The following is a 25,976-nucleotide window of genomic DNA, read 5'->3' as shown; positions in this document are numbered from 1 at the left end:
TGTAGATCATACGTTTATGTATCAAGACAACACAGTTTTTTCTGGGAAAATAAACCTGCGAACTCAAGATTTAATAATAAGCTTTTGTAAATGAAGAAATAAAAGTTCAGGAGACAAAGAACCAAAGGACCATTTTATCCAATTTCCTTTCAGTCTACATATAATGTATCAAGCTAATAGCAGAGTTTCTTCTCATGTTTTTCATATTGAGGCCGTAGTATCTTGCAATCATGTGGCATTGTTTCATAATTACACGGATGTTTAACTATACTGTATACAGAATATCAAGAACTTGAGGCATGGTCCCGAAATTAATCTGAATTCTCATTCAAAATTGGCGAGTACTACTACATGCTTACTTCATAAGATGGTCATAGTGTTGAACCTACATTCAGTGAGACATTATCACAAACATGTTCTATCCGCAGTTCATATAAATAAAAGATCTTGAAGACCAATCCTTTTGCTCCATTTACTTTTTCCCTGTCACATTGGATACCAATCCCCTGATGAACTTTGCAGACTTAGTTATAGGCGAATTGATAGCCATTAGATTGTACAACACACTCTCAACTTCACCAATGGTTGGCCTGGCTTTGAAGGAGGAAACCACCTTCAGTTCTTCTCCTTCTTCTACAAGAACATTCCATCTCTCTCCACTCACAACCCCATCTCTCACACACTTAAAAATCACACCTTTTCTTTTGTTAAATATCCCTCTCACCTCCAACCCCATAAAAGAATAAACTACTTCAAAAGAACCCACAAAGCCACTTAGACCAAAGTTACTCTCTTCCTCAAATGCCCATTTTGGATTAAACATCACTACAGGCTTTGGATAAAAGGCATCACTCACTGTTTTCATCAGTGCCAATTGGGAACTCTCTGGAACCAAAAATATTGCCACATCCGCAGAATTCAAGATTCTGGGGTCAGTTTTGGCCACTGAAGGAATGTCAAAGTGTTCAACTTGGCTAGTTGAAAGAGACTGAAAGGCCACAGTGGCAGCTTCTCTTAAGCTAGGATAAGGCCACAGGATTAAGATCTTAATGGGAGAACCTTTTCTTTTGATGGGTATGTCCCCAAAAATATCAAGAGCAAGTTGGGAAAGTGAATCTTGTGAGTCATCAATGACAGGAATTTCAACCCGGAACTTGGGTTGCCTTAGTTTCTTGAGTTTGCCTAATGGTTTTGGGTTGTTGAGGGGCTTCTCTAAGGTTGTTAAAAGGGATGTTTTTGCCTGAAGAATGGCCTCTTCCTTTGAGATGGGTGGGTTAGGGGAAGAGAGTGAGGAATGGATGGATGTGGATGTAGCTTTGAGGGGAACAGTGGGACTTGTGGGGATGCAGGAGATATGGTAGTGTTTGTATAGATACTGAGGATTAGGAAATGGGATTGATGTGAATTGGTTATTGGAGTGTGGAGGTAGGCATGATGATGGCTTGGAAATTTGGACTGAATTGAGATGAATAGTGTGAAGATAGGAAGATGCCATTTAAGCATTTAAACAGACTTGCAAGGTCTGAGAGTTTTGATATGAGAAAGTTGTCTCAAAGCTCTATCCAGATAAGATATTGAGAGCTACCATTAGCTCACAACCTCACAATAGTTCAACAAGTGGAGGAGTATGATTGCTACAATTTATAAAGCTACAAATTCACAACCAACTTTTAAATTTTAATGGGTTAAAATTAAAATACACTTGAAATTAAATTATACGATAAGTTTACCTTACATAAGCTAACTATAAACAAACTACCAAAGGTATCCAAAAAAAAAAAAACTACCAAACACTACAACAATTCGCTCTGCTCTATTCACATGCACCTCGTCATACATCCATCGTTAAAATTGAGAAACTTCCAGTAGTCTGAAATTAATCAATTTTTTTTCCTGGTTAAAGAAATGTGGCTGCTACAAATTTGGGATTAAAGCAGCATTTATGCTTCTTCAATCGTAAAACGGTGTCTATTTGCAAGAAGAATGGATCCTTCGTTTTTGCGGGACTAAACCAAATTAACAAGTTGCTGCAATTGACCTTGGATTATATCAAAACCAGTAACAAACATTAAAGCCGACGCGAAGACAGCCAGACAGCTTATTAAGATTTACATGCAAACACCAGCATTACTTCATAATATTATCAGCTGACAAATACAGTCAAAGCCACCACTGAATCCAGTTACAGTTAGAACGCTTAGCAATAGCTGAAAGGCAAAAGGTATGAGAAAATGAATACAACTTTTGGGCCAAATTGGAAGCCCAAATAATTGCGCAATGCCAACTTAGGCAACTGGGGGACGGAGTACATGATCCTGTGAGGTATCCACGGCAGCCGGTGGCATAAATTGCCACATGGCGACTCCGGGATAACCAACAAATGGCACCAACTTGTTGCCGGGGGCTTGGCCTTGTGGAGCAAAAGCAGCAGGGATTGCAGGATGGTGTGGCAAGAAACTAGGTTGGGCATTCATTGATTTCACCTGCTGCTCCAACTTCTCTTTTTCTGCCTTAAGCCTCTGTTTCTCATCACGAAGTTCATTCTTCTCAGCCTACATAGTATTATATAAGGTTTACACGATGATTTAGTCACAGCTACGACAAGGTACTACTGTTAAGGCAGAAAACTTTAGGGAAATGAAATGATGTAAAGACCTCCCAACAAGTCCTTCCATCTTCAAAAGAAAATTATTGTATATAAATTGAGGCCTCACCTTCAACTCTTTAATCTTCTCTTGAAGACTCGTATTTGAGTCTTTCAACTTCTCGGCTTCACCCCGCAACTGTGTCACCATTCGGACAGCATCAATCAGAATAGCAGCCTTGTCTGTTTTGGGAGGCCTTCCAGGCTCCAAGATGGAGCCTAATTCAACAAACCTATCCATGTCAATGATATTAGATGCATGCCCCAGAAAAACATTTACACACAAACCCATGAGGAGAACAGAAACAAACAGAGGGAAGATGACTGGGATTAAAAAGTTAACTTGTCATTCAGCCTATCCCTCCGCAACTTCTCCCGACATGCCTTAGAGCTAGTAGCACATGAATCAGATCTACCCCTGCAACAGGAATAAACAAGATAAATGGGATAACTTTTTTCCAAGAATAAGTATCTGGACTGGATCCTCACGTCTCTAAGCTAAGTGCTGATATAAGAGCAATCAAGACTTTAGACAGGGAAAGAAGATATGGGCAGAGTAGCTAAAGAAACCAGGGAAACACAAAGTCATAATTAAGCAAGCTAACATATATGCAATAGGATTTGTCGTGGCAATTTCTTCATTTATGCTGCTAGCCCTTATCATCATCACTTCAGAAACCATGTTGAATTTCCATTTGACTCAATTATATTACTTGATACCTGTCAGTTAATTGATGACAACCTATGGCTAGCAAGTCTTTTAAAATTATTTTCAAACAATTTACCCTGCTCTTTGATTTAAGTCTTCAATTGTTACTGCAACATTAAACAAAAAAATTGTCCTATAAATAATCTAAATTCTAAACCACACAAGCAAACAACAGAGATCGGGAAATAAAACGAATAAAGTACTGAATAACTACACTACAAATGTTAATTATCCGCTCTTTTTATTCATTAATATTAAATTACTTGTTTAATAAGAAAGGAAAGGTGAAATAAAACTGTGTACCTCTTCTTCAAACCAGGTTCTTTGAGACCATCAGAATCCCCCAATGAGCCATCAGTTTCAACACTAGGAGCAGATAATATAATCAAAACAGAAGTTGCAAGTTAGTAAACATAAATTACAGCGTGGGAACACAAAACATGTCACACATGCAACACTCTGGCATTACTATTTCCCATTCTCATACCAAAACCTACAATCCATTAAAAAAAGAAATCGCATGCTCAGAACAACAACTAAAACAGCACGAGTTTGTCAATTTGCACACACAGCTTAACAGTGTAAATTGCATTTATTTATGATCCTCAAACCGAATTAAACCTAACACAACATTTCTTCCACTTAACACATAAAATTCAGCAAATCTGTACCACTGGGGAACTAAGAAACGAAGCACAGGCACATATTAAAATTAACAAAACCCTAATTACGAATATGCGAGAAAGGGAGTGAAAAAAGAAGAAGAAGAAGAAGAATAGTAAAAATGAGAAGAGTACCAGACATTGGAGGGGAGTGGTGGGGCCCAGGTGAAGGCGGAAGGAGGGACGGTGGTGAAGGTGGCGTCGGGGACGGGAATATCGTCGATCAAGGCATAATCGAAGAGCCAATTGGTGTTTTCAGGGGAAACCATTGCGCATGCGAATGCGAATGCGAATGCGAATGGGATATTGAGATGCGACTAAGAGATGACCAAAGTGGAAAATTTTGTTGCAAAGTGCAAGTTGCCATCAGATTCCTCTTCCTTCTATCACCACCACTAAAGCTGGGCTTGGGCTTCTAAAATGTTATGAATTTTTTGTTATTATTAAATAAAATCATGTGTTGCCGTAGTGTGGTAAAAAAAATTAATATATTATTATTTTAATAAAAAATTACAAAAATTTAGTTGTTGCAAAGCAAAACCAAGAATGAAAGTGAGGAAAGAAAAGATTTTTGAGTCATCTTTTTCCAAAGTTGTGCTTACTTCTTCAATCTCACATTTTTAGCTCTAAGTTTCCCTTTTTCCAATAAGAATGCTCCTTTAAATCCTGTGACGACACGTGGCATACAAAAAATCAACAGTTTGTTCGTAAAACTTCGAAAAGTCATAACTTTCGATTTAGGTGTCCGAATCAGATGACTTTTTTTTATTCTACATAATTTTTCATGATCTACGCAAAGACATCTAAGGGGATTTGGTCAAAAAAAAAATTCAATTTTTTTTGAATTTGAGATATTTTACCATAAAACTTTAGAAGGCTATAACTTTTGACTCAGGTGTCCGAATCAGGTATTTTTTTTATTCCATATAACTATTCGTTAGCTACGTGTGGTAAATCCCGTAGTGGATTTGGTCAAAAAAATATCACAAAATATGCTTCCTTATGATATGTTTGGCATATTTTATCTTTGTGAATGATGTTTTTAAATTTTTACTTTTCAACAATGACAAATAATCCTTTGAGAATTTTTCAGTGAGTAGATCTTAAATAGTTACATGGACTAAAAAAATAGCGATTCAGACTTCCGAGACAAAAGTTATGGTCTTTCAAAGTTTTATGGTAAGTTTGAGCTCATGTAATCGATTACATGCACTACTACTTGGGTGTCTGAAAATTTTTTGACCAAATTTCTTTCAATAAGATGTTGTTGCGTATGTCTTGAAAAATTATGTGGAATGAAAAAAATCACCTGATTCTGACACTCGAGTTAAAAGTTATGACCTTCCAAAGTTTTATAATCAAACTGTTAGACTTTTTTTGTTCAACGTGTCATAATTGGAAGAGTCATGTCTGGATGGGGCGCGACTTTGCACAGGTTGCGTCTGTGTGAGGCGCAACTTGTTGTGCCTGACTGGGGTGCGACCGAGTGCAATAAATTCATAAATTATTTCAAAACAACTATATTATTATAACTTTTTATTAAAATAATAATATATTAACACTTTTGCAATTTGTGTTAGTATTAATTTTTTTATGTGGATTTTAATTAGGAGAGAGATCATTTCAATTATGAAACTAATTTCGAGTAGAACTTAAGCTCTTCTCCTCTTTCAAAACTTTTAACTCTTTAGAGTTAATAACATTTAAACCTTATCGTTACTCCTTCGGTGATCTTACTAAGGTAATGTGAATATAGATTAATTAGTAAGGTTCATGATTAATAACTAATAATAACGAGTAATGAGAAAAATAATATCAAATAATGTCCTTTTACATTAGATATTAATAACCTTGTATACCATCAAGTACATGGGTTAAGTCGTAAAAAATGATTTCAAGTTTGAATCCAGTGTACCTAGATGTATTAAAAATTTGGTCTCTTATAATTATATGCGGCTCGAACCGAATAATTGATAAATTGATGGAGAAATAAAAAACATAAAGATATAATTTGAATAATTTGATTCAATTTAATATAGATTAGGTTATTTTATTGGAGTCATTTTTTGAATTAACCTAATAATTCCAGTCATCTTATTTTTTTTTTTAAAAACTTAATACAAATAACATAAAAAAATGTAACCAACGTTTGTTAGAAAAAGCAACCCCAAAAAAGATTTCTTAACCAGAAAGAATTCAATTCAAATGTAAGATACCTATCCATATAAAATAATATCATTTTAGTAAAATTTACACAAAAAATGAAATAAGAAAGTATATTAATCAAATTAGTAATGCAAAACTAACTCGACAATGACCAGGTTTGATTAGTTCAAGTTGAGAAAGATATTTCACTTAATTAAACAAAATAATGACAGTGAATCATTATTAGATATAATACCATATTTATATAGACATAGGCACATAGCATATACCAAGCATAATAATATTTTTATTCATCATTTACGTGAGAGTATAGTTTAAGCAACGTATTGTCAAAGAAAGCCCAAATAGCTTTCCCATGTGCTACTACTGTATGAGTTTTTTTTTTCCGGGGCGTTTGGTACACAGATTTTTTCTTGAAAATCGAGATTCTCGAATAAATAAAAATTTCTCTCGTACCAAACACCCCGTCAAAATGTATTTGCTCGGCCAAATGTCTTGCTTATTTCACATGTTCCATGTTCACTGTATAATAATATTTTAGCGTTAGGTGGTAGGTGTAGGTCCCTATAGGGTAATGTTTGTTTATTCACATCTCCATTGTAGTGGAAAAAATAAAATAAAAATGCCCAAAACGCGTTGAATAAACAAATTTTTTTTCCAAATGATTACATAATTAATTCGGTTGTTTCCTAATGACACATGTGATTTATACTTTGAAAAATATTTCTGCTTTTATTATGGATAATTTTATTTCTGTCGCATTTATATAACAATAAGGTGATGTTTGGTTCCATTCTTTTCAACATTTTTCTATGCAAATGAAGTAAAGTTTTAGAAAGTCAACGTATGTTTCAACAGATTATGATCAAATCCCCATCCATGTAATTTGCATGACTTTTTCAACTTTGCCTGAGAAAGAAAGGTATCAGTACTGTTTAGAAAGCGAATTTGAGGGTGATTTTTTTTAAAAACCTGAGTAAAATGACACACTTTGAGGACACCCATTATACCCTCCACGATGATTAATAATGTTACACACAACAGAGAGCAAAACTTTTTCATCCGTTGTATATATGTGACAATAATTAATATTCAGCACTTATATATATATATATATATATAGCAGAACTTTTTCATCCGTTGTATATCTGTGACAATAATTAATATTCAGCACTTATATATATATATATATATATATATATATATATATATATATATATATATATATATATGGAAACAAAGTCCACTGCTGAATAGGGATTTTGTGAACAAGCATTTTTATTCTAAGAATAAAATAAATTATCCCATCTCACTACATTTTCACCTACATTCTATTGCACTGTGTAGGAGACAAGCTCTTCCTCTTCTTGTAATGACTCGTGAATCCTTTTTAAGTCTGTTTTCGAATTTAATTAAAGTTCTTTTTGGTTATAATTAATATTAGCAAACAATGGGTGATTTAATGAACGTATTTAAGACACAGATAAAAGCTTACACATATATAAACTTATGTGACAATTGGAAACAAGTTAGGCACAGTCTTTTAACATTATAAGAAGTTCAAACATACATTCATATTGTACAGAATGTTCTTAAATTCATTTTAGACTGCACTCCTCATACGAAATGTACAAGGTTATTTTCGTAACGTTGTATTATTTTTCCATCTATATTTTACAAAAAGCTAAACATAGATTTTATAAAAGTTACTTAATTTTTTCCAACCAAACAATTTTTTTTACATTTTTCTACCAAATTCACTTTCCAACCATTTCCCTAGTAATCACATTTTTTTATTATTTTTAAAATTTTCTCCTCAACCAAACGCCCCTAAGAGAATTTTATTATAAAAAAGAGAGAAAAACATTGAATCCTTGAGTTAATGTACTAAATAATGCGAAAGTTGTACTGGTTATTGCTTTGTTTTTCGAAATCACTGTAGAGGGGCAGAGGGACAAATTGTTTGTTAGGCATTTAAAGTTTTGATTTTGAAGCATTGGCTGAATATTAATTTTTTAAATAAAGTGTGTTTGCTTCTTCTTTTTTAGAATTACTTCTATCATGTATGTTAAGAGACAAATAAAATAGACCCCACCAATTTTTAGAAAAAAAGAAAAAAAAAAGAGACATATTTTTTAAAGTGAAAGTAAAGAGATCATTGCATGATAAGAGTATGATTTCCCTTTCTTTTTAGTAGAAAAAGTGTGCTTGCTTTAAAAAGGGAATAAATAAAATGGATTTATTATTAACTGAATAGATAAATGTATTTTTTTTTTAGCCAGATAAATGTATTTTTAATTGAATGGATAAAGACAGATTTATTAATAATTTAATCAAATTAAATTATTAATAATCTATCTTTATGTATTCAACTAAAAGTATATTTATATCAACCTTTTCATTATATTTACTTCGGAATGGTTGTGTCTTATATTGTACCGAGAGACACCAATATAGGATACGAGATACGATATTACATTTAAATATGTTAATTCTAAAAAATGTTAGATTTTAACATGTTAATACACGTTTTGATATTAAATCATATTTTTAATTTATGTAGTGTATATTATATTTAATATTCAGTAATTTAATAAAAAATGGATTTTCTTTTTCTGCAATTACTGCAGATGAGTTATCTGCAGTAAGTCCAATACGACATCATTTTTTGACAGAAATCATGATGTTTTTGTAATTTTAATTTATTTCAGGATTATTATAGTCTTTATAATTATAATTTTTTAATATTTTAATCCCAAAACGACGTCGTTTTGAGAGTAAATCGAGATAACTTGTCTGCAGTAACTGCAGAAATATTTTTCTCTAAAAAAATAAGCTAAACTTATAATACCTATCAATTTTACAAAGAAATATAAAACAGAAAAATATTTCTACAGTTAGTGCAGATAAGTTATTTGTATTTACTCTCAAAACGACATCGTTTTGGTATTGAAATATTAAAAAATTATAATTATAAAGACTATAATAACTTGAAATAAATTAAAATTACAAAAACACCATGATTTCCGCCCCAAAACGATGTCGTATTGGACTTACTGCAGATAACTAATCTGCAGTAACATAAAAAAAGTGAACCCAACATAAAATATCACAAATATTTATATTAAACTGAATAAAATAATAATCATAATCTAATAAATTTAATATTTAAAACTAAAAATGCAACGGCAGGTAACTTTTGAACCCTTTTATAAGTTTTTACAATGCGTAACGGGAAGAAGAAGTGTTGGACACCACACATTACATTTTTTGAAGTGTGGGTGGTTGCGTCGAACAGATTAAAGCAATTGAATTTGGAACGAATATTTTATTTATAATTTTACCTAATTTTAAAAAAACTTATGTAAACTTAGAATAATATGACGACAAAGACTATTCGATGCACACTAAAATATACCCATTTACACTTCTGAAGGCAGCAATTTTTCATATCCATACTGTCACGTGGCCTCACCAAACACTTACAAACGATAACAGAACAAAAGGGAATATTAAATGATAAAGTTTCATTAGGAAGATATTCAACACACAACAGACACAACAATAATATCCATATACAGAGACACATGACCTCGCCAAACATTTACAAATTAACAAGCACAGAGCAACCATTACTATAATTTGGAATATAAAACATACATGATATGATTTCTATTACGATGATAAACTTTTCTAGCTATGCCTCTTTTGTAGCTTTGTTCATGGAACCAGTTGAGTGAATAAAATGATCAATCCTTTTCCTTATTTCATCAGGATTTGCACCCACAATTTTGTCAATGGGAGCTCCTTCACTCAGCAACAGAAAGGTTGGCATGGCTTTAATCTCGAACTTAGAGGCAATTTCCTGAATACAGTCACATAATGCACATAGCAGTAGAACAAATAGGGTTAATACAACTATGAATTCCACTTTCAGTTAGAAATTATGCTTTGATTCTTTCCTTTAAACCACCCCACTAGAATGGATCAAAAAGGGTATTATTATATAGGCCATATATATAATACCATATTATTATATATGGCTAAAGCAGGAACCCATCTTTTAATTTGGATGGTAAAAAAATGGGGATCAGAGAGTTAGATACTGCAATAAAGATTATATGCAAAAATATTTCATTTAATATGTCATAACCAATAGCTTCATTATTATTATAAGTTAAGTCCCACATGAATATTTTATTTGAAGATTAGATTAGAGATAAGGTTCAGTTATACTATGATTGTTGATGTAAACAAGGACCATGTGATCTCAAAGTGGGGTTTGTAATCCGAAAATAAACAATTTAGAAGGATTTGTGTGGACACCCTTTACTTGATTCCCTCTGGATAACATTGAATGTTTCTGCATATTAGAGTCACGGCATAGAAATAGATGAATTGAAAATTGCAGATATATGATACACAAACTAAAAATGTTTCACATAACACCAAACCAAGCATAGTTTTAACGTGGGAATTAAATTACCTTAACCTCATCCACATCCAATGTCAGAAACAGAACATCTTGATAGGTGGAGGCCAGTTCTTGAAAGAAAGGATTCATAACTATAGAAGGCACGCACCAGCAAGCAGAGAAATGAACCACAATCTGAAAATTTTTATGAAAGAAAAAACATAGTTTAGAACAAACCTGTAGTACTACATGTCCATCCTAAATGCTATCTGAATCTGATTCTTTGACCAACAAATTGTGCAAACTGATTTATATTAAATGAATTCCCATAAACAAAGGAGACTCACTGGATAGCTTTGATTGGTAGCATGAGAGATGTAGTGTTCCCATGATTCCTTAGAGTCTATTTTGATAATCCTAGACTTTTTGAGCTGTTCTTGGCCCTTCATTTCTTTCTGTTGCTGCTGCTGCTGATTCTTCAAAAGGGTGCTATGCTTATAAAAATGCTCTATAAGGAAATATGATTATTTGAGCAAGATTGTACAAGAAAAATGCTGATTTTTCTTTATGAATAAGACATTTTTTAATTGATGTATACTACTACAACCAAAACAATCTAGATGGGGCCTCTGCTTTAGCCAATTCAATGGTCATGGTCATGGTCATAATAATGTGATTCATGCATTAAGTTAAAATATAATATGATTCCCACTTTTATTTTCTACGAAAAGAAAAAGTACAACAATAAGATTAAGAATTTTTCCAAATTAATGAAAATGGTATTCATTGCTTGTTGTCAGCTTTTCTCAATGACTCGTGGTAGGTTGACATGCATAAAAACACAAAATCAATGCTATGTATGGCTCAGTATTAAAGCTGGAACATGGAGAGATACTTTAACGCTCATCGAAGTAAGAAAAAGTTGTTCTTATGTAATATTTAATGTGTCTTTTAATTGTAGCATAAAAAAAAAATTGTTAAAATAAAAAAGACATTAATTGACCACATAAAATTAAGATAGTGCACGCTAAAGGGTATAATGTAACTACTTTTTCTTAGGATGTGCCATCCCTTTTTGTGAGTCCCCAAATGGCCATTGGAAAATACAGATCCTATTATTGTTATGATTAATTTTCTAACGTTTTGGGCTTTTTTTGGATGACAAAAATCTTCAAGCTGAAATTATCCAAACAGAGTATTAAGCAAAAGAATATGGTTTCATACTCTTTAGAAGTTGTAGAATAGAAACAGCCAACAAAATCTTAAATCTTGTGGCTTCTCATTCATGTGGGGAAGTTGCAAGTTGAGAAAGTGCTTATCATGTCATTTTCACAGCTAATCTGTACAAAGTGTCCTTATTTATCAGTAGTATTACCAATAAGAGATAAAAGACAAGTTGCTGATAATAGCTCAGTTGACGTATGAGAGTCGAGTAGCTGAGGATGAAAATATGTGTTCTATCCTTTCAGTATTATTTTTGAGAAGGGTGTAAAGCCTTAATCCTGGACCCGTCACGAATAGAATTGTCTCCTGTGAAGAATACCCGTGATTATCAAAAAGAAAAAAAAAAAAGAAAAAAGAAAAGAAAGACAAGTTGCCCATTTTATATATGCACGCTTTCAACGTGACTTGGACTTGAGTTATATTATATATGTAGGCCATTCTTGCTCTTAACTTTTTATCTGGCTCTATATATGAAGATTATTGTTTATCAACCTTATCACTATTAGGGTGTGATGGGTAACTTGTACTTTATAGAGCCAAATTTTTAATTATTTTTTTGTTATTGATTTCAAAACATGTGTTTAATAGTTCGTTAAACACAATTAAACACTCCATAAAGGCTTAAAAAAGATTCTAAATGTTGTCGTGAAAAAGTTGAGCTCTAAAGTAATTCCTGTCCCTACCTGTTGAAACTTGTTAGGTCCTTGAAGGCAGTTTTGGGTAACTTGCTTGTTCAAAAATAATAATAATAATAATAATATTGTCAAATGATCACGAGAGGATGAAATCTGTGTTCGTGAGATCACTTAAAAAATCTTTGTTTATGAAATTACTTTGGAAACGCACTTGCAATTACGATTTTTTTTTTTTTTGTAATTGCAATAACGAATTTTTAAAACATGCATGAAAAAATAAATTAAAATCATGCAAGATTACAAAGACTTATACTAAAAATAAGGAAAAAGTTCGACCATTATAGTCTTAAGATAATTTTTCTTTATGCAGAAAATTGTCTTAAAATAAGGATAAATTATATTTCGTCTCTTGGACTGATTGAACTTTTGATGAATTGGTTGAGAAAAAAAAAGTGTAAATAATACACTAGCCTAGTAAATTCATTTTTTTTTTCATTTAAAAGAATGGAGTGACCGAGTGACAATAATATTAAGTTGTGAACTAATTATCTTAAAAAGTTAAATTATTGAGTAAAGACATGCGAATAATTCTATTACATCCTCTAATAATATATGTAAATAAACTAATAAAGCTCAAATCAATAACTAATCCAATTTCGCGAGCTATAATTAAAATATTAAAATAAGTAGATCAAATAACATTTTATCTATCTAAAAAGCTTGCTCAAATAAATTTTTGTTCCATCAAGTCCAAAATCTTAGATTTTACTTTCTTTTTTCTTAACTGAGATACATAATTAGAATTGTCAATAATTTAGTTAAAATTAATAAAGGATTTTTTATTTTTATTTTTTCATTTGCCACACTTATGATCATTGTATTTTATTTTTGGTCAGGAGTAGCCCAAAAGAGATAGGCTTGGGCCACAGTGCAGCATCCCAACAATGCCCATACACATAAAATGAAATAACCAAACTACCCTTAATAAGAGGATATGCTTTCTGGTGGCCCTTAGTGGATAATAGCACTTCCCAAAAGATATGACTTAAAATTTATTTCCAACCTTTGAATGAAATATCTTTCTTTTCTCAACTCTCATTCATTGGAGTTCCTTCACCATGGCTCCTCTCACAAACTTGCATGGAGTCTCCAAAACTTTAACTCCCATTACATCATGCCTTCCAAATGCACATAGGAATCTAAAGAGAGGACAAGTGGTTGGATTTCTAGGAAGCAAAACACAGGAATTATCAGAATGTCAAGTTCAGACTACAAAAAGAGCAGCAGCAATAGGCCTTGCCTCTATAGTTCTCACAGGTCAATTCAATGACAAGATTTCACTAGCTAAAGATAATGGCTTCTGGTATGATGAACCTTTGCCACAACCAACTGTCACTAACAGTAAGCTTTCTTGTATCTAATTAACACATAATACTTGGCAAATAAAATGTGTTGAGATTAAGCTTTCATTGAAAAGGAGGTGAACCGGAGCAGTGATACAACTGTTCCTTCATGACCGAAAGGTCATGAGTTTGAATTCAGGAAACAACCTGTGTGTAATTATCCAAGGGTAAGACTGCACGTACAAGGATTTCCTCCACCCGACACTCGCTAATCGAGTTTAACGGGAAGTGATTTTTATTAAGCTTTCATTGCTTTCATATTTGATTTTTGTTTCACTTGTCACTAAGACAATTCTGAGTGGTAGTTTTTATCTTTTGATGTGAATATTTTATTATTTGGTTAGATATTGCAAATGAGAAAACGGGGACTCGTTCTTTTGTTAAGAAGGGACTCTTCATGGCAAATATTGGAGTTAAAGGAAGCGTGTATAGGATCAAGAAATATGCATTTGATCTTCTGGCTATGGCTGATTTGATTACAGAAGACACACTCAACTATGTTAGGAGGTACCTTAGACTCAAGTCTACATTCATATACTACGATTTTGATAAGGTTATCTCTGCAATTCCAGTGGATGAAAAACAGCAACTAACTGATATGGCTAACAAATTGTTTGATAATTTTGAAAAGGTATTGCTCTTTCTTTCTTTTATCTTTCCCCACAAAATTGAGTATGTTATAAATAGCTACTGGATTAACAAAATTGAGCTTGTGATGCAATGACAGCTTGAAGAAGCTACAAGGAAGAAAAGTTTACCTGAAACAAAATCATGCTATCAGGAAACTGAAGTTATGCTTAAAGAGGTCATGGACCGGATGACTTTGATGTATAAAACAATTTGACATGATTTTAATCAAGTTGTGTTACTATTTCTCTTATCAAAATCAAATTGTATAAAACAAATTAAGAAATTAGTTCAAACTGGAATTTATCTATTTTCTATTCAACAACCATCTCACATAAAAACTTAAGCTGATAAGATAGACCTTTAATGATTTTATATATCATCTTTATAACATATTCTTTCACGTAAGAACCCTTTCCTTCAGAATTGAACTCGATGGTCATGGAGGCTCTGATATCATATTAAATAATCATATCCTATAAAAACTTAAGCTGATAAGTGATAGACCTTCAATGATTTTGATCTGTTTTTCATGAGTTCTCTAATCATATGGTGCTTTGAATTGTTCAAACCAGTGACTTGACCGTTTAACCAAATTTTCTGGTCAAATCAGCTCTAGTTTTTAAATAATTGTAAATGCATTGATATCATCATAAATGTATAACATTCAGCAGCATTACAAATAGAACTATAAGAATGAGAGATTTATCAACTAAATACTTAGTAACTTGTTCACTATACAAGCTATATGCATTATGTTAGAATTAAAGCTTTTTTTTGGTTTTATCGTAGTAATCATACAAATATGTTAAAACAATATATTCATTTATGTAAAGATTAGAAATAGCTCAAGCGAGACTCTGTAGGACGTCCGTTTGTGTGACGCCGAGGTGTCCCAATTTCACAAGCATTCACTCTTGACGCAAACCTTAGTGAGCATAGTGACTCACCCGCTGAAGAATGTTCAGGTGAGATGTTTACAAACATTAATGTCTTTGAGTCCCCACCAAGACATGGCTGTTCAACATTGTATACAATAGATTAGATCATCATTTCAAATGTTCAGAAGATAGCAACCAAGATAAAAATCAAACATTGTAAAAATCAATCCATGACATGAATTATCTATGGTCTCTATCTTTGTAATATGATTTATTTACTACATAATAAAGGATAAAACATTAGTTTTGTTTTATCACTATTTAGAGATGCATATCATTCATCAAGGTAAGAAAAATCTGGCAATATTATAGAGTTTAGTATAGTAAAGACTAAAGAATACCTTAAAATAAGAAAATAATAATAATAGAGAAAAGTTATATTTACAAACTTTTTGTTTACAAACTCTTACAAACTACACTATGTCTGACCAATAATACACTCTTGAGTAGAGTATTACCGGTCAGACATAGTATAATTTGTAAGTTTGTAAAAAGAAGTTTGTAAACAAATCCTTCCCCGTAATAATAATAATCACCTGAAGTAGATATGTAAGCTTTGAGTTCCTGAATGGGACATGATCCTCCTTTTTGGCCAAGGCAAATATCACATCACTTAATGATGATAGACTTTTATTTATTGCCTAATTACAAAGGAAAAAAAGTTTAGATTATTGGAAATCAAATAAACAGAACTATGTGAAATAGAAAACATCATTGCATTACATACTTGAGTTTCTTTTAACCGGTCACCGGTTGATCCACTCTTTGAAAGGCGTTCACTCCCAGCAAGATCAATAAGATTTAGAATACCTTGTACTTGTTGGTCAGTGCTCTGGCAGAACAAGAAGATAGGTTGCAATTTGATGCGTATTAGATTGTTAGTATTTGTATGGAAGATTGGGACAGAAATTAAGAAAGGAATAGGAAACATGGTTCCAAACTTCCAATTATTATCAAAGGAGAAACATGTATACCTCATTTACACCATATATTCGAAGAGTGAATACAAAATGACTTCTTGAAGATTGTTCATTTATCTGAGTTTTTCCCACAGATCTAAAAGGAAATAAATAGAAAAGCAAATATAGTTAAATTTGGCATCCTAAAGTGAAGTATTATAACTTCCAGTTATAAATAAATCAAAATAATTTTTTGGAATAAATCATCTAGTATTCGCCTGCCAACAGGCGGCGACTAATCCAGATTCGAACCGAGTAAGACCACAAGGGTGACAAAACCCTCCCTACTAGGTTTTAACATAACCACAAAGAACAAACACTTGAAGCCTAGAAAGGAACCTTGTAAAGTAATTACCTGCTACTTGCAGCTTGATTTAAAAGAAATGCAACCTCTCTTATACTCTTAACATCCACTATTGTAAGATCAGACACGTGTGTATTTCCATTTGCATCATGTTTGATTGTGTATTGCTTTCCAGGAGAACCATTTTCTAGGCGTGTTGCATCTGATGTTGACTTATTTGTAGACAACAGATCACGAATGGTTTCATTGTATATTTCCAGCATTGACACCTGTTAGTTATTATGAAGGAAAAACCTCATGTCTCAACATCATATTTGAAAATTTATAAACATTGCAATGATGAGTGAATAAAGAAGAAAATACTCTTATGTGACCTGCATTTCATATTTCCAGCCTTGGGATTGCAGAGATTGTCTTGTTTGAAATATTTGTTCTAGTGAACGAGGTATCAGGCCCTTTTCTTCTGGATGTCCAGGCCTTCCCATCATTGTATAGGTTTTCCCTGACCCTGTCTGACCATAGGCAAATATGCAAACCTGGAAAAGAATAGAATCCTAAGTGCTAAACATGTATGCACACAAATTGATAAACATGCATCTTATAAATTTATGAAGTCTTTTAGAATTCTTTTTTTCCTATAACTTACTTCCAATCGTGCAATGGCTTTCAGCTATGTATATAATGTAATTTGAAATGCTATATAGGGTATAAAAGACTCTAAAGAACCAATTCAACCCAAAAACTTAAGCTGTTAGGTGAGGGCCTCTTTAATGGTTTATATTATACTCTAACACGCCCCCTCACACGAGAGCCCACTGGATTTGAAGGGTGGATAATGCACAGGCTCACCTACCTGTGCTAAGAAAATTCCACAAGAGAAAGTGGGAGACGGTGATAATTGAACCCGGGACACGAGGCTCTGATACCATGTAAAGAACTAATTCAACCCAAAAGCTTAAGCTGTTGGGTGAGGCTACATTAATGATTTTATATATTTCAACAAAGACAAACTTAGAAATTACCTTATAACCATCAAGAGCACTTTGCACAAGCTGTGAAATTTCTATGAAAACTTCTTCTTGTGATGCGTCGGGTGCAAAAACTTTATCAAATGTAAAACAATGTTTTTGGCCTAAAAAAAAAAGTAGCAACATAAGTTACAACATGATTCAGTGATAAACTAAAACAAGCATACATCAATAAGAAAAAGAACAACTTCAATGACAGCATCATGAGTTATATACCACTTTGGGTCAATTCAATGCCTCGTCCAGAAGCTTCCATTGATGTGGGATAAGATATAATCTTGCCTTCTGTGCTACAACCTTCATCAGGTAACAAAGGCCGCACTCTACAGAACACGCGGATGTTCCCTTTTAGTTCCTGTTAAAATGGAGATTAGTACTGTGTGGAATTTATTTATTTATAATTTATTAACAAATTTTGGCTCAGGTAATTACCAAAATGGTATTATGTAATTCTTTCCTCAGCTTCTCCCCTTCTATAAGTTTATATTCTGCATCTTCCAAGCGTGTCTGCAACTCATCTACAAGTTTTTGTTGCTCTTCATATTCTGTTCTTGTCTCAATTGCAGATATATCAGAAACCTGATGAGCAACAAAAGCCATCATATCATAAGTCCAATGAGACACTTTCTTTTACTTTTTTTTCTTTATAAATTTATACCTCATTACCTGTAGTTTCTTCTCTGCAGTTGTTAGCAGTTCTTGTAATGCCTTTATCTGGTTATCTTGCAAAGCACATTTTTCCTGTGCAGGAAATTCATCATCTCATGTCTACATAATAACAAGAGGATGTGATATTTACCAAAAAGGAAACAGGATATAAATCAACCTCTAGTTCATTTGTTTTTATAGTCAAGTTGTCCAGTTCAGAGCAGGACTTTTCTGAAGAATCTTTAAACTTCACTAATTCAGAAGATAAAGTTTGCACTTGAGATAATTTGCAGTCGCGATCATCCCTAACTAGTTGCAACTCTACTCGAAGAGATGCAACTTCACTAGCCAAAGCATCCTTCTGTTTAGTGGCCTCTTCTTGAGAAGACTAATAAAACAACCAATGAAATTATGTGAGATAGCAGTTGCATGTTAGTAGAATTTCATGAAGGACAGTAATAATTAATCCAGAACCCAAATCTACTTATGGTTGAAATTTATAAAAAATAAAGCACACCTACAAAAAATAAAATAAAATCCATGTGGCATCTGCTCTTAAAACTCCACAATTTTATTTTATCTTTTTGAATAAGAAAAGAGATTCATTGTTTGGGATAAAGGTGTTGTTGATGTTGAAAAAAAGAAATTCATTAAGATAAAAGAGAGATACAAAACTCTACAAATTTTTAAATAGATCTATCAAACTTGCCAATCTCTAGTCCTTCCCATTAAGGACTATTATGAGATCTTTAGGACACTTCGTGATTTTTTTTTTTTTTCGAAAAAAAAAACACTTTTGCAGATATACCTAAGATCAAGTAGTTTCTGCCAATATCCAGCATAACAAATAAAGAACCACACAGCATTAGGTGCTTTAGGATCAACACAATATAGCTGTCTGATAAGGTTATGCATGCAAGGGGCTCTTTTGAATGATTTGGATGTATTTGTGCCTTTTCAAGGAGGGATCTTTAAATGACTGAGTTAGATAAAAAATTATCTTAAGAACTGTCAATCTCAATATTATCATCAGTGATTAGACTCAAGCAAATGTTTTAAAAGATAAAACATTTTTTTCTCTATGTTCATTTTCTTGAAAAGGTCAAAAGAAAATTCTGAAGGTTCTAAACATGTAGTAATGTGTTAATGCTTTAGGGGGAAAGAAATTTCTGTTACTCTTTATCATCGAAAGCTCATCATTACAAGAACCATGGCTATTTGTTTAACAATGAACCATTTTCTTTAAGAATTTATTTACTAACAACCTCAAATCACTCAGCCTAAACCAAACAAAAAATACATCTTATCCTTGAGTGAAGAGCTCAAGAACTCTACAAGCATAATTTAAGTAAACTCTCCAAAGTTGTGGTTGTGCACAACAAGATCTACTTTGTATGAAATAGAAACAGCAACAAAGAAAGAAAAAATACGGCCACCAATGAAGACATAGTATAGTCATTCAAAAACATGAAGATTTTTCTAAAATCTATCGCTTTCAATGTATTTTAGAAGTATCATTTTCTAAACATCCCCATTAGCCAAAATCAAGAATGAACAAGTCATAAATATCTTCCTAACGGCCTATTCTCATTAACAAAAGTTGCACCTTACACATTTTATTTATTAAAAGAGTTATAGGTATCTGCTAAAATTCCAAGTATTTTTTTTCTTACCCCTAATTACTTGAATTCCAAATTGAAACAGCTCACACACCAAAGCAAACTCACCACAGACAAAGTAAGTTGGCCCTTTAACATGGTGAGGTTCTCCACTACAGTAGCCTTCTCTTTCTCTACACGCTTAAGTTCTTCCTCAACCGAAGAAAGCTCTGAATGAAGTTTTCCATTGTACTGCTGTAAGCTTGATATGTAATCTTGTAACTGCTTATACATGTCATTGAGGGATGATATCTGCAGAAATCCATTGATGTAGACATTTAGTTATACGAATAGTTCCTGACATGACTAATAGTATCAAATAAGAAGTGCAAAGAACTTATTGAATTAGAATTGCACTGTTATTTTACCTTCTGATTTGCACCTTGGAGCTCTCGTTGAGCTCTTCCAAGATCCTCCGTTAGTGTAGTCTGCGACCTCTCAATGTTAAGCCTAGCTTCTCTCTCTTTAACAAGAGATTCCATTGCCACCTTGTGTTTTCAAAGAAAATAAAAAGTATATATGTATTATTAACCTTTCCCTTGCTTTTTGCACCAAAAAATTCACTCTTGAAATCACACTGCTCTGAAAATCTCACTTACTGATTTATCTGATTCTTCCTTCATTAATTTCTCTTGCAGAGAAGTGCAATTCCTTCTCATTTCCACAATAATTGAATTTAGTTCTTCTTCCTTGATTTTGAGCAGCAACTCTGTAATTAAATGAATCTAACCACATTAGCACACAAACTTTAGAGGATTTTACAAAAAAAACAAAAGGGAAAAAAAGAAAAGAAAAATAAACTTTACCTATTTCCATGGATTTTTGCTGGGCTAATTCCAAAGAATTCTTTAACTTTTCTTGCTCAAGTGAGTAGCTCATCTCTAGGTCTTGGAACCATCTGATGCAAACCTTAAGCCTTTTTATATAATCCATCATATTTTCACATCTTTCCTAAAAATACAAAGTCAAATGTTAATACATGGTAATGGTAATCAAGCAGTACTTCAAGAAGTACTATGTGCCATGTATGTCAACTAAAGGCCCACATCCTTGTACATAGCACTTGACATCCCCTTTGATCTCAAACCCAAATAGCCAAAACAAGAAATGAAGAAAAATATATAAACTCAAGAAAGCCACAAACTTTAGCTGACCTTATAATTAAACCTGTCCTTCCTTTTGGCTTTCTCATTCAGCAAAGCCTCCACATCCTCTCTTGTGAATTCTATAATTCCGTTATCTGACCCAGCATTGCTTGTTGGAGTACTACTCGGGCCAAGATCATGTCCACCATTTACAACTGCAAAAGTTGGCCTTGTTCTTCCGTTAATTGGAGTTCCCACCATTCTTTTTTTTTTTTCTCTGCTCACACTTGTTGGTCTTTGTCTATGAGGAGCTCATCAACCACAAACTTGGGAAACCCCAACAAAAAAGATCACTTTTTTATTTTTTATTTTAAGTGGGACGTTTCACTTATACTAAGCAAATATGAAAACTACCCATGACTGAAATTGAGGTGAAGATGGAAAACAAATCATGGGAAATGAGAAAAGGGGGAACCTTTGAGCTTTGAAGGGCTTGAAGGTGTGAATGTGAGTGATGTTGGAGGGCAGTTCTAGTTCATGGTGACCATTTTGAAGCTCACCACAATAAGGAAAGAGAAAATGTTGTTTATGTATGTGAGAGAGAGAGAGAGACTAGTACTGTGGGGCCATGGCTTGTGTTGAAAGCTAACAAGATATCAAAGCCTTTGCTTTAGCAAGAAGAGATTGGTGATGATCCACACACATACACACACTCACAAAGAAGGAAGAAGAAGAGAGAAAGATACTTAAAAAGAAGAAAAGAGTTGAAAAATAGAAATAGGTTTTATCTTGTTATCTTGGTCATTGAACTTCCAATAGATTGTAGATCTGTTTGTGTTGTGTTTGGTACTGTTTGTCAGCTAAGACTTTGTTTAGATTTTTACTGCTCTTCTTTTTTTGAACTTTTAAATTCAGCTCTTGCTCATCACGTGTAAGATTCGTTCTCCCATGCAATTCATTAATTACCAAACAAATGTTTTATAAAAAATAATATTTACTCTTCTTCATATAAAACTTAGAGATTAATGTTTATAAGATAATTTTATTTTTTCTGTATATATAAAAGTGTATAAAGTTTATATATTTTTTTGTCTCTTCTCACATGGACTCCACGTACTTTTATCTATGTGTAGAATATAAAATTATCTCTTACAATATGAGAAACGTTAATTTCTAAAACTTTTATGCAAAAAACAAACAAACTAATTTATCCTAATGTAATTATCATTAACTAATCAATTAAATATTTTTAATCATTAAAAAATCTCTTTTGAACAAAAAACAAACTTGTAACTTGTAAGTACGTCCAAGACCAACCGTCTTTATTGTATTTGTTGTTGCCTTTGTTTATAATGCTTATAATGCTGGTTAGATTGAGCATAGCTATAATATATATACCTATTGATTAAGACTTCAACAAATTGAAAAGTATATGTAACAGACTTGGGCGTTGAAAATCATGCTTATTTATATGTGAAAGAATTATGAAAGGCTATGTGCTACCTCAAATATGAGCATATAATCCTTTACAATACCCTCTCTTGTTATTTCAATATTTATTTGGCTATGATTTTAGAAAGATGGCAATAATATAGAATAAAGTGCTGCATAATTTGTTGGGTTCAACATGATTACCATAAGTATAAACAAGACAATAATTATGTTAAATAATTTGTGTTGTAGTTACCTATGTTGCACCGACACCGACACGGGACACGGGATACGACACGACACGACACTCTGACACGTTAATTCTAAAAAATGTTAAATTTCAACACGTTAAGACACATTTTGATATTATATAATATTTTTAACTTATGTAATGTATATTATATTTAATATTCAATAATTTAATAAAAAAATAAAGCTAAACTTATAATAATCATCAATTTTGCAAAGAAACATAAGATATCCCAAATATTTATATTAAACTTAATAAAATAGTAACCGTAATCTAACGAATCTAATAGTTTGAACTCAAAATGCAACGCAACATAACTTTTGAATCTTTTTTGAGTCTTTGCAATGGGTATTGGAGTGTCGAGAAGTGTCGGACACGACACGTCAAAAATTTTAAAGTGTCGGTGCTTCATAACTAGTTACATTTCTATAAGAAAATGTTAGATGGTAAATCCAGTTGGATCTAAAAATTTCATCCCCAAATCTGCAGGAGCAAAAGAACAAGATTGGTGACAAAAATAAAATAAGTCCAATTTAATGTTCTTTAACTAAAAAATAGGAATAAATTAATTACCATTATTCCTTCCCCTGCTGTACCAGGATCCAACAGAACTACCTCCAAATCCAAACTTTGCCAACCTGCTCAGAAATAAACAACTATTATTTTTTGTTGCTTAAGATGAGAGTTAAGAATTTTCCCTTTCATTTACTAGAAAAGTTAATGAACCAGCTTTTTCTGCCAAGTGCCAACTTAGCATAATGGAAACAGTGAAAGCATGTACCATACCATCCCACATGATACAAGTAGTTGGTGTTTCCATTCACTTCTTGGTACTCAGCTGCATTCCTTGTCCTTTTCCTATGACATCGCTTTTGAGGCTTCTTCTTCAACTATATGCTTATTGAATTTGACTTATCTTCCTCTTTATGCACCAGAAAAAAAGTCTTGTCCTATGCGTCTTGCATTACTACACTAATAGTGAACATCACTTTCCATGTTAAGTAGAATAAAGCTCAAAATTCCTTGTGTCATAATCTCACTCTAGATGTTCGGATCTTGCCCTTAGGAAGCTATGGACTGTCGGCAAAAGATCAAAGGTCTCAATCAGAAACCATCTGGTCTTTGTTTAGCACAAACTAAGTCTTGCAGGTTACTCACTCTATATCTCTCTTCTCATGTAATATGTATTAGAAAAATATAAAACAATTTCACATACCAGGTTGAGTTATTGGATGAGAGTTATTTATGAGACTCCGTGATCAAGGAATAAATCTTTGTTGCTACTGTTACATCAAAGATTCAGTACATCCCACTAATAGAAATATTACATGTCAGCAAAAGTTTTTTTTTCTGTCAAATTTTTTTTATCCCCTATGATGTGTAATGCTCTCATTGGTGAGATGCACTGAATCTTGGTGCAACAGTAGCACAAAAATTTATTCATGATCAAGTTCGAATTTTCAATGAATCACAAGTTCAAATTTTACAACCCTATTTTCTAGTAGACTTAAGTCAGCATAAGGTAGAATAAAAAAAATGGACATGTATAATATCCATGTTAGAGAAATATAAAATCCATTCACTTATCAACTTGAGTTGTTGGGTAAAATAGTTGTTTATCAATGTGAAAATGGGTAGGAAATCTTACTATTGATTTTAACAAAAAAAAAAAAGATAGTAAAAAGAAGCCGCCTGTGTAATTTCCTTTGCTAGATTGTGAAGCAATGAAGTGCTTAATGCTTAAGCATGTATAAAGGTTCATTTTCAATTAGAAACAGATATCAATTAGGTGCGATGAATATAATAACTGCATAGTTGTTTGGTAAGTATTGAATATTATAGTTCAATAAAGTCATTGATCTACCAATAACAAATCCTTATTGACTTTATAATTATAATTTGGGTGTATTATACAAAGCTTTTGGTCATAACTCATAAATAATTTACTACTTACAACAAAGGGTACCTTTCGATTTGTTGGTTTATAAATGATAGAGCACTTTTTGCTTGGTGTGGCTAATTGACTTCCACATGATATAGAATAAACTGAGTTTTATCATTCATGGGAGTAGAGTAATTAAATAAACTCAAGTATAGTTTGTTCGTTTCACTTTGCAGGCCAGCAAAACATGTCTAGCTCAATCGCTTCTCCAAGTGTCATGAATGAATGATTATTCTGGAATCTTTTGCTTTACAATTAAAGCTGCAGGATGAACATTGGTTGACCTAATTGAGTCTTGGAAGCATTTTGGTACTACCTGAATTTTTTGGCCTGCTGGGTTTTTGGAAGCTTACATGATAATATCAACATGTAATTCTTTATTTGTTTCTAGCAAAATTGCTTACCTAGAGAACATGATAATATCCATGTGTTTGGTGATACTAATTTTATTCTTTTAAGTTATTATAGATAGTATCTTAGGAGCTTGATAAATTCGTACTGTGATATTTTTCACTCAATCATCTAAACGAACTATTGAGATCAACGTTTAAAGACTAAATGTGATATTAATGACATTTTGATATGAAAGCATGGACCAATCAATTAAATAGACATAATTATCTTTAAAAAAACCAATACAAACAGCTTCGTCATTATCTTTCTCAAAGGAACAACTATGGTGTTGGTCCCCTCGTCGAACTTGTATATAGTTATTCAATTGTCCCATAAATATCACTTTGTGAAATAAAAGTTGACCCAAAAATATTAAAGTGGCATGTGATAGTTCAACCCCCTTTCATTTTGTATAATGTTCGCGATTTCGATTATTGTGATGAAATACTTTTCTATAACGTTCAACATGGGGATGTAGCTCAGATGGTAGAGCGCTCGCTTAGCATGCGAGAGGTACGGGGATCGATACCCCGCATCTCCATTTGTATCATTTGTTGATTTCTCTTTTTCAAATTCAATTTTAAACGGAACAGTTGAGTTGTCTGTGTCTTTCTGATTAAAAAACCAATGGAATCTGTCTTTGCAATAAACTGATGTTTAAGGTTCGGGGGTGTTTGGTAGAGGATAAAATTTTTTTTACTAGGAAATACAATTTTTGGTTGATCAAAATATTACCGGGGAAATATTTGCAACAGTGTTATTGTGGAACATTTTTCATTACACAATTTTTCACTTCCCCATCCATATCCAAAATACCATGTCTTAGGATGTGTTTTTTGGAACAGTGTTATTG

General features: G+C 32.6%; 5 protein-coding genes and 1 non-coding gene across 7 annotated transcripts; 2 read left to right on the top strand and 4 right to left on the bottom strand.

Annotated features, from left to right (window-relative positions):
• Nucleotides 1-145: 145 nt before the first annotated feature.
• On the bottom strand, nucleotides 146-1,510 carry LOC133288122 (uncharacterized). Its single transcript, XM_061485820.1, has one exon. It carries the CDS (start codon nucleotides 1,493-1,495, stop codon nucleotides 473-475), a length of 1,023 nt encoding a protein of 340 aa, XP_061341804.1. The 5' UTR covers nucleotides 1,496-1,510; the 3' UTR covers nucleotides 146-472.
• Nucleotides 1,511-2,027: 517 nt separating this feature from the next.
• Nucleotides 2,028-4,373, bottom strand: LOC133288106 (transcription factor ILR3-like). Its single transcript, XM_061485801.1, has 5 exons — nucleotides 4,151-4,373; nucleotides 3,657-3,719; nucleotides 2,988-3,062; nucleotides 2,715-2,877; nucleotides 2,028-2,552 (listed from the first exon to the last, which is right to left on the bottom strand). The coding sequence occupies exons 1-5, from the start codon at nucleotides 4,282-4,284 to the stop codon at nucleotides 2,286-2,288; spliced, it is 702 nt and encodes a 233-aa protein (XP_061341785.1). The 5' UTR covers nucleotides 4,285-4,373; the 3' UTR covers nucleotides 2,028-2,285.
• A 5,343-nt stretch (nucleotides 4,374-9,716) lies between these two features.
• On the bottom strand, nucleotides 9,717-11,069 carry LOC133288126 (thioredoxin-like protein CXXS1). Its single transcript, XM_061485825.1, has 3 exons — nucleotides 10,943-11,069; nucleotides 10,668-10,790; nucleotides 9,717-10,046 (listed from the first exon to the last, which is right to left on the bottom strand). Exons 1-3 carry the CDS (start codon nucleotides 11,042-11,044, stop codon nucleotides 9,879-9,881), a joined length of 393 nt encoding a protein of 130 aa, XP_061341809.1. The 5' UTR covers nucleotides 11,045-11,069; the 3' UTR covers nucleotides 9,717-9,878.
• A 2,459-nt stretch (nucleotides 11,070-13,528) lies between these two features.
• On the top strand, nucleotides 13,529-14,779 carry LOC133288128 (photosynthetic NDH subunit of lumenal location 3, chloroplastic). The gene is made up of 3 exons (XM_061485827.1): nucleotides 13,529-13,855; nucleotides 14,202-14,488; nucleotides 14,585-14,779. Exons 1-3 carry the CDS (start codon nucleotides 13,573-13,575, stop codon nucleotides 14,699-14,701), a joined length of 687 nt encoding a protein of 228 aa, XP_061341811.1. The 5' UTR covers nucleotides 13,529-13,572; the 3' UTR covers nucleotides 14,702-14,779.
• A 463-nt stretch (nucleotides 14,780-15,242) lies between these two features.
• LOC133288110 (kinesin-like protein KIN-14N) lies at nucleotides 15,243-22,625 on the bottom strand. Of its 2 annotated transcripts, none has more exons than XM_061485806.1 (16): nucleotides 22,611-22,625; nucleotides 20,829-20,973; nucleotides 20,622-20,731; nucleotides 20,391-20,510; nucleotides 20,092-20,274; nucleotides 18,543-18,752; nucleotides 18,383-18,457; nucleotides 18,149-18,295; nucleotides 17,933-18,071; nucleotides 17,711-17,820; nucleotides 17,063-17,224; nucleotides 16,740-16,957; nucleotides 16,400-16,481; nucleotides 16,153-16,257; nucleotides 15,962-16,066; nucleotides 15,243-15,501 (listed from the first exon to the last, which is right to left on the bottom strand). In XM_061485806.1, the coding sequence occupies exons 1-16, from the start codon at nucleotides 22,623-22,625 to the stop codon at nucleotides 15,322-15,324; spliced, it is 2,106 nt and encodes a 701-aa protein (XP_061341790.1). In that variant the 3' UTR covers nucleotides 15,243-15,321. The 2 variants fall into 2 exon arrangements, with proteins under 2 accessions (XP_061341790.1, XP_061341789.1); XM_061485805.1 differs by lacking the exon at nucleotides 22,611-22,625 and adding an exon at nucleotides 21,177-21,371.
• Nucleotides 22,626-25,591: 2,966 nt separating this feature from the next.
• On the top strand, nucleotides 25,592-25,664 carry TRNAA-AGC (transfer RNA alanine (anticodon AGC)). The gene has a single exon. It is a non-coding gene; the product is annotated as a tRNA-Ala (tRNA).
• The last annotated feature ends 312 nt before the right edge of the window (nucleotides 25,665-25,976 follow it).

This window comes from Gastrolobium bilobum, unplaced genomic scaffold, assembly GCF_033153095.1.
Source record: "Gastrolobium bilobum isolate Gb01-03AN ecotype WA unplaced genomic scaffold, APGP_CSIRO_Gbil_v1 utg14970, whole genome shotgun sequence".
Classification (NCBI taxonomy): Eukaryota; Viridiplantae; Streptophyta; class Magnoliopsida; order Fabales; family Fabaceae; genus Gastrolobium; species Gastrolobium bilobum.
Note: the sequence above shows the minus strand (reverse complement) of the source record. Positions and strands in the feature narration are given on the sequence as shown.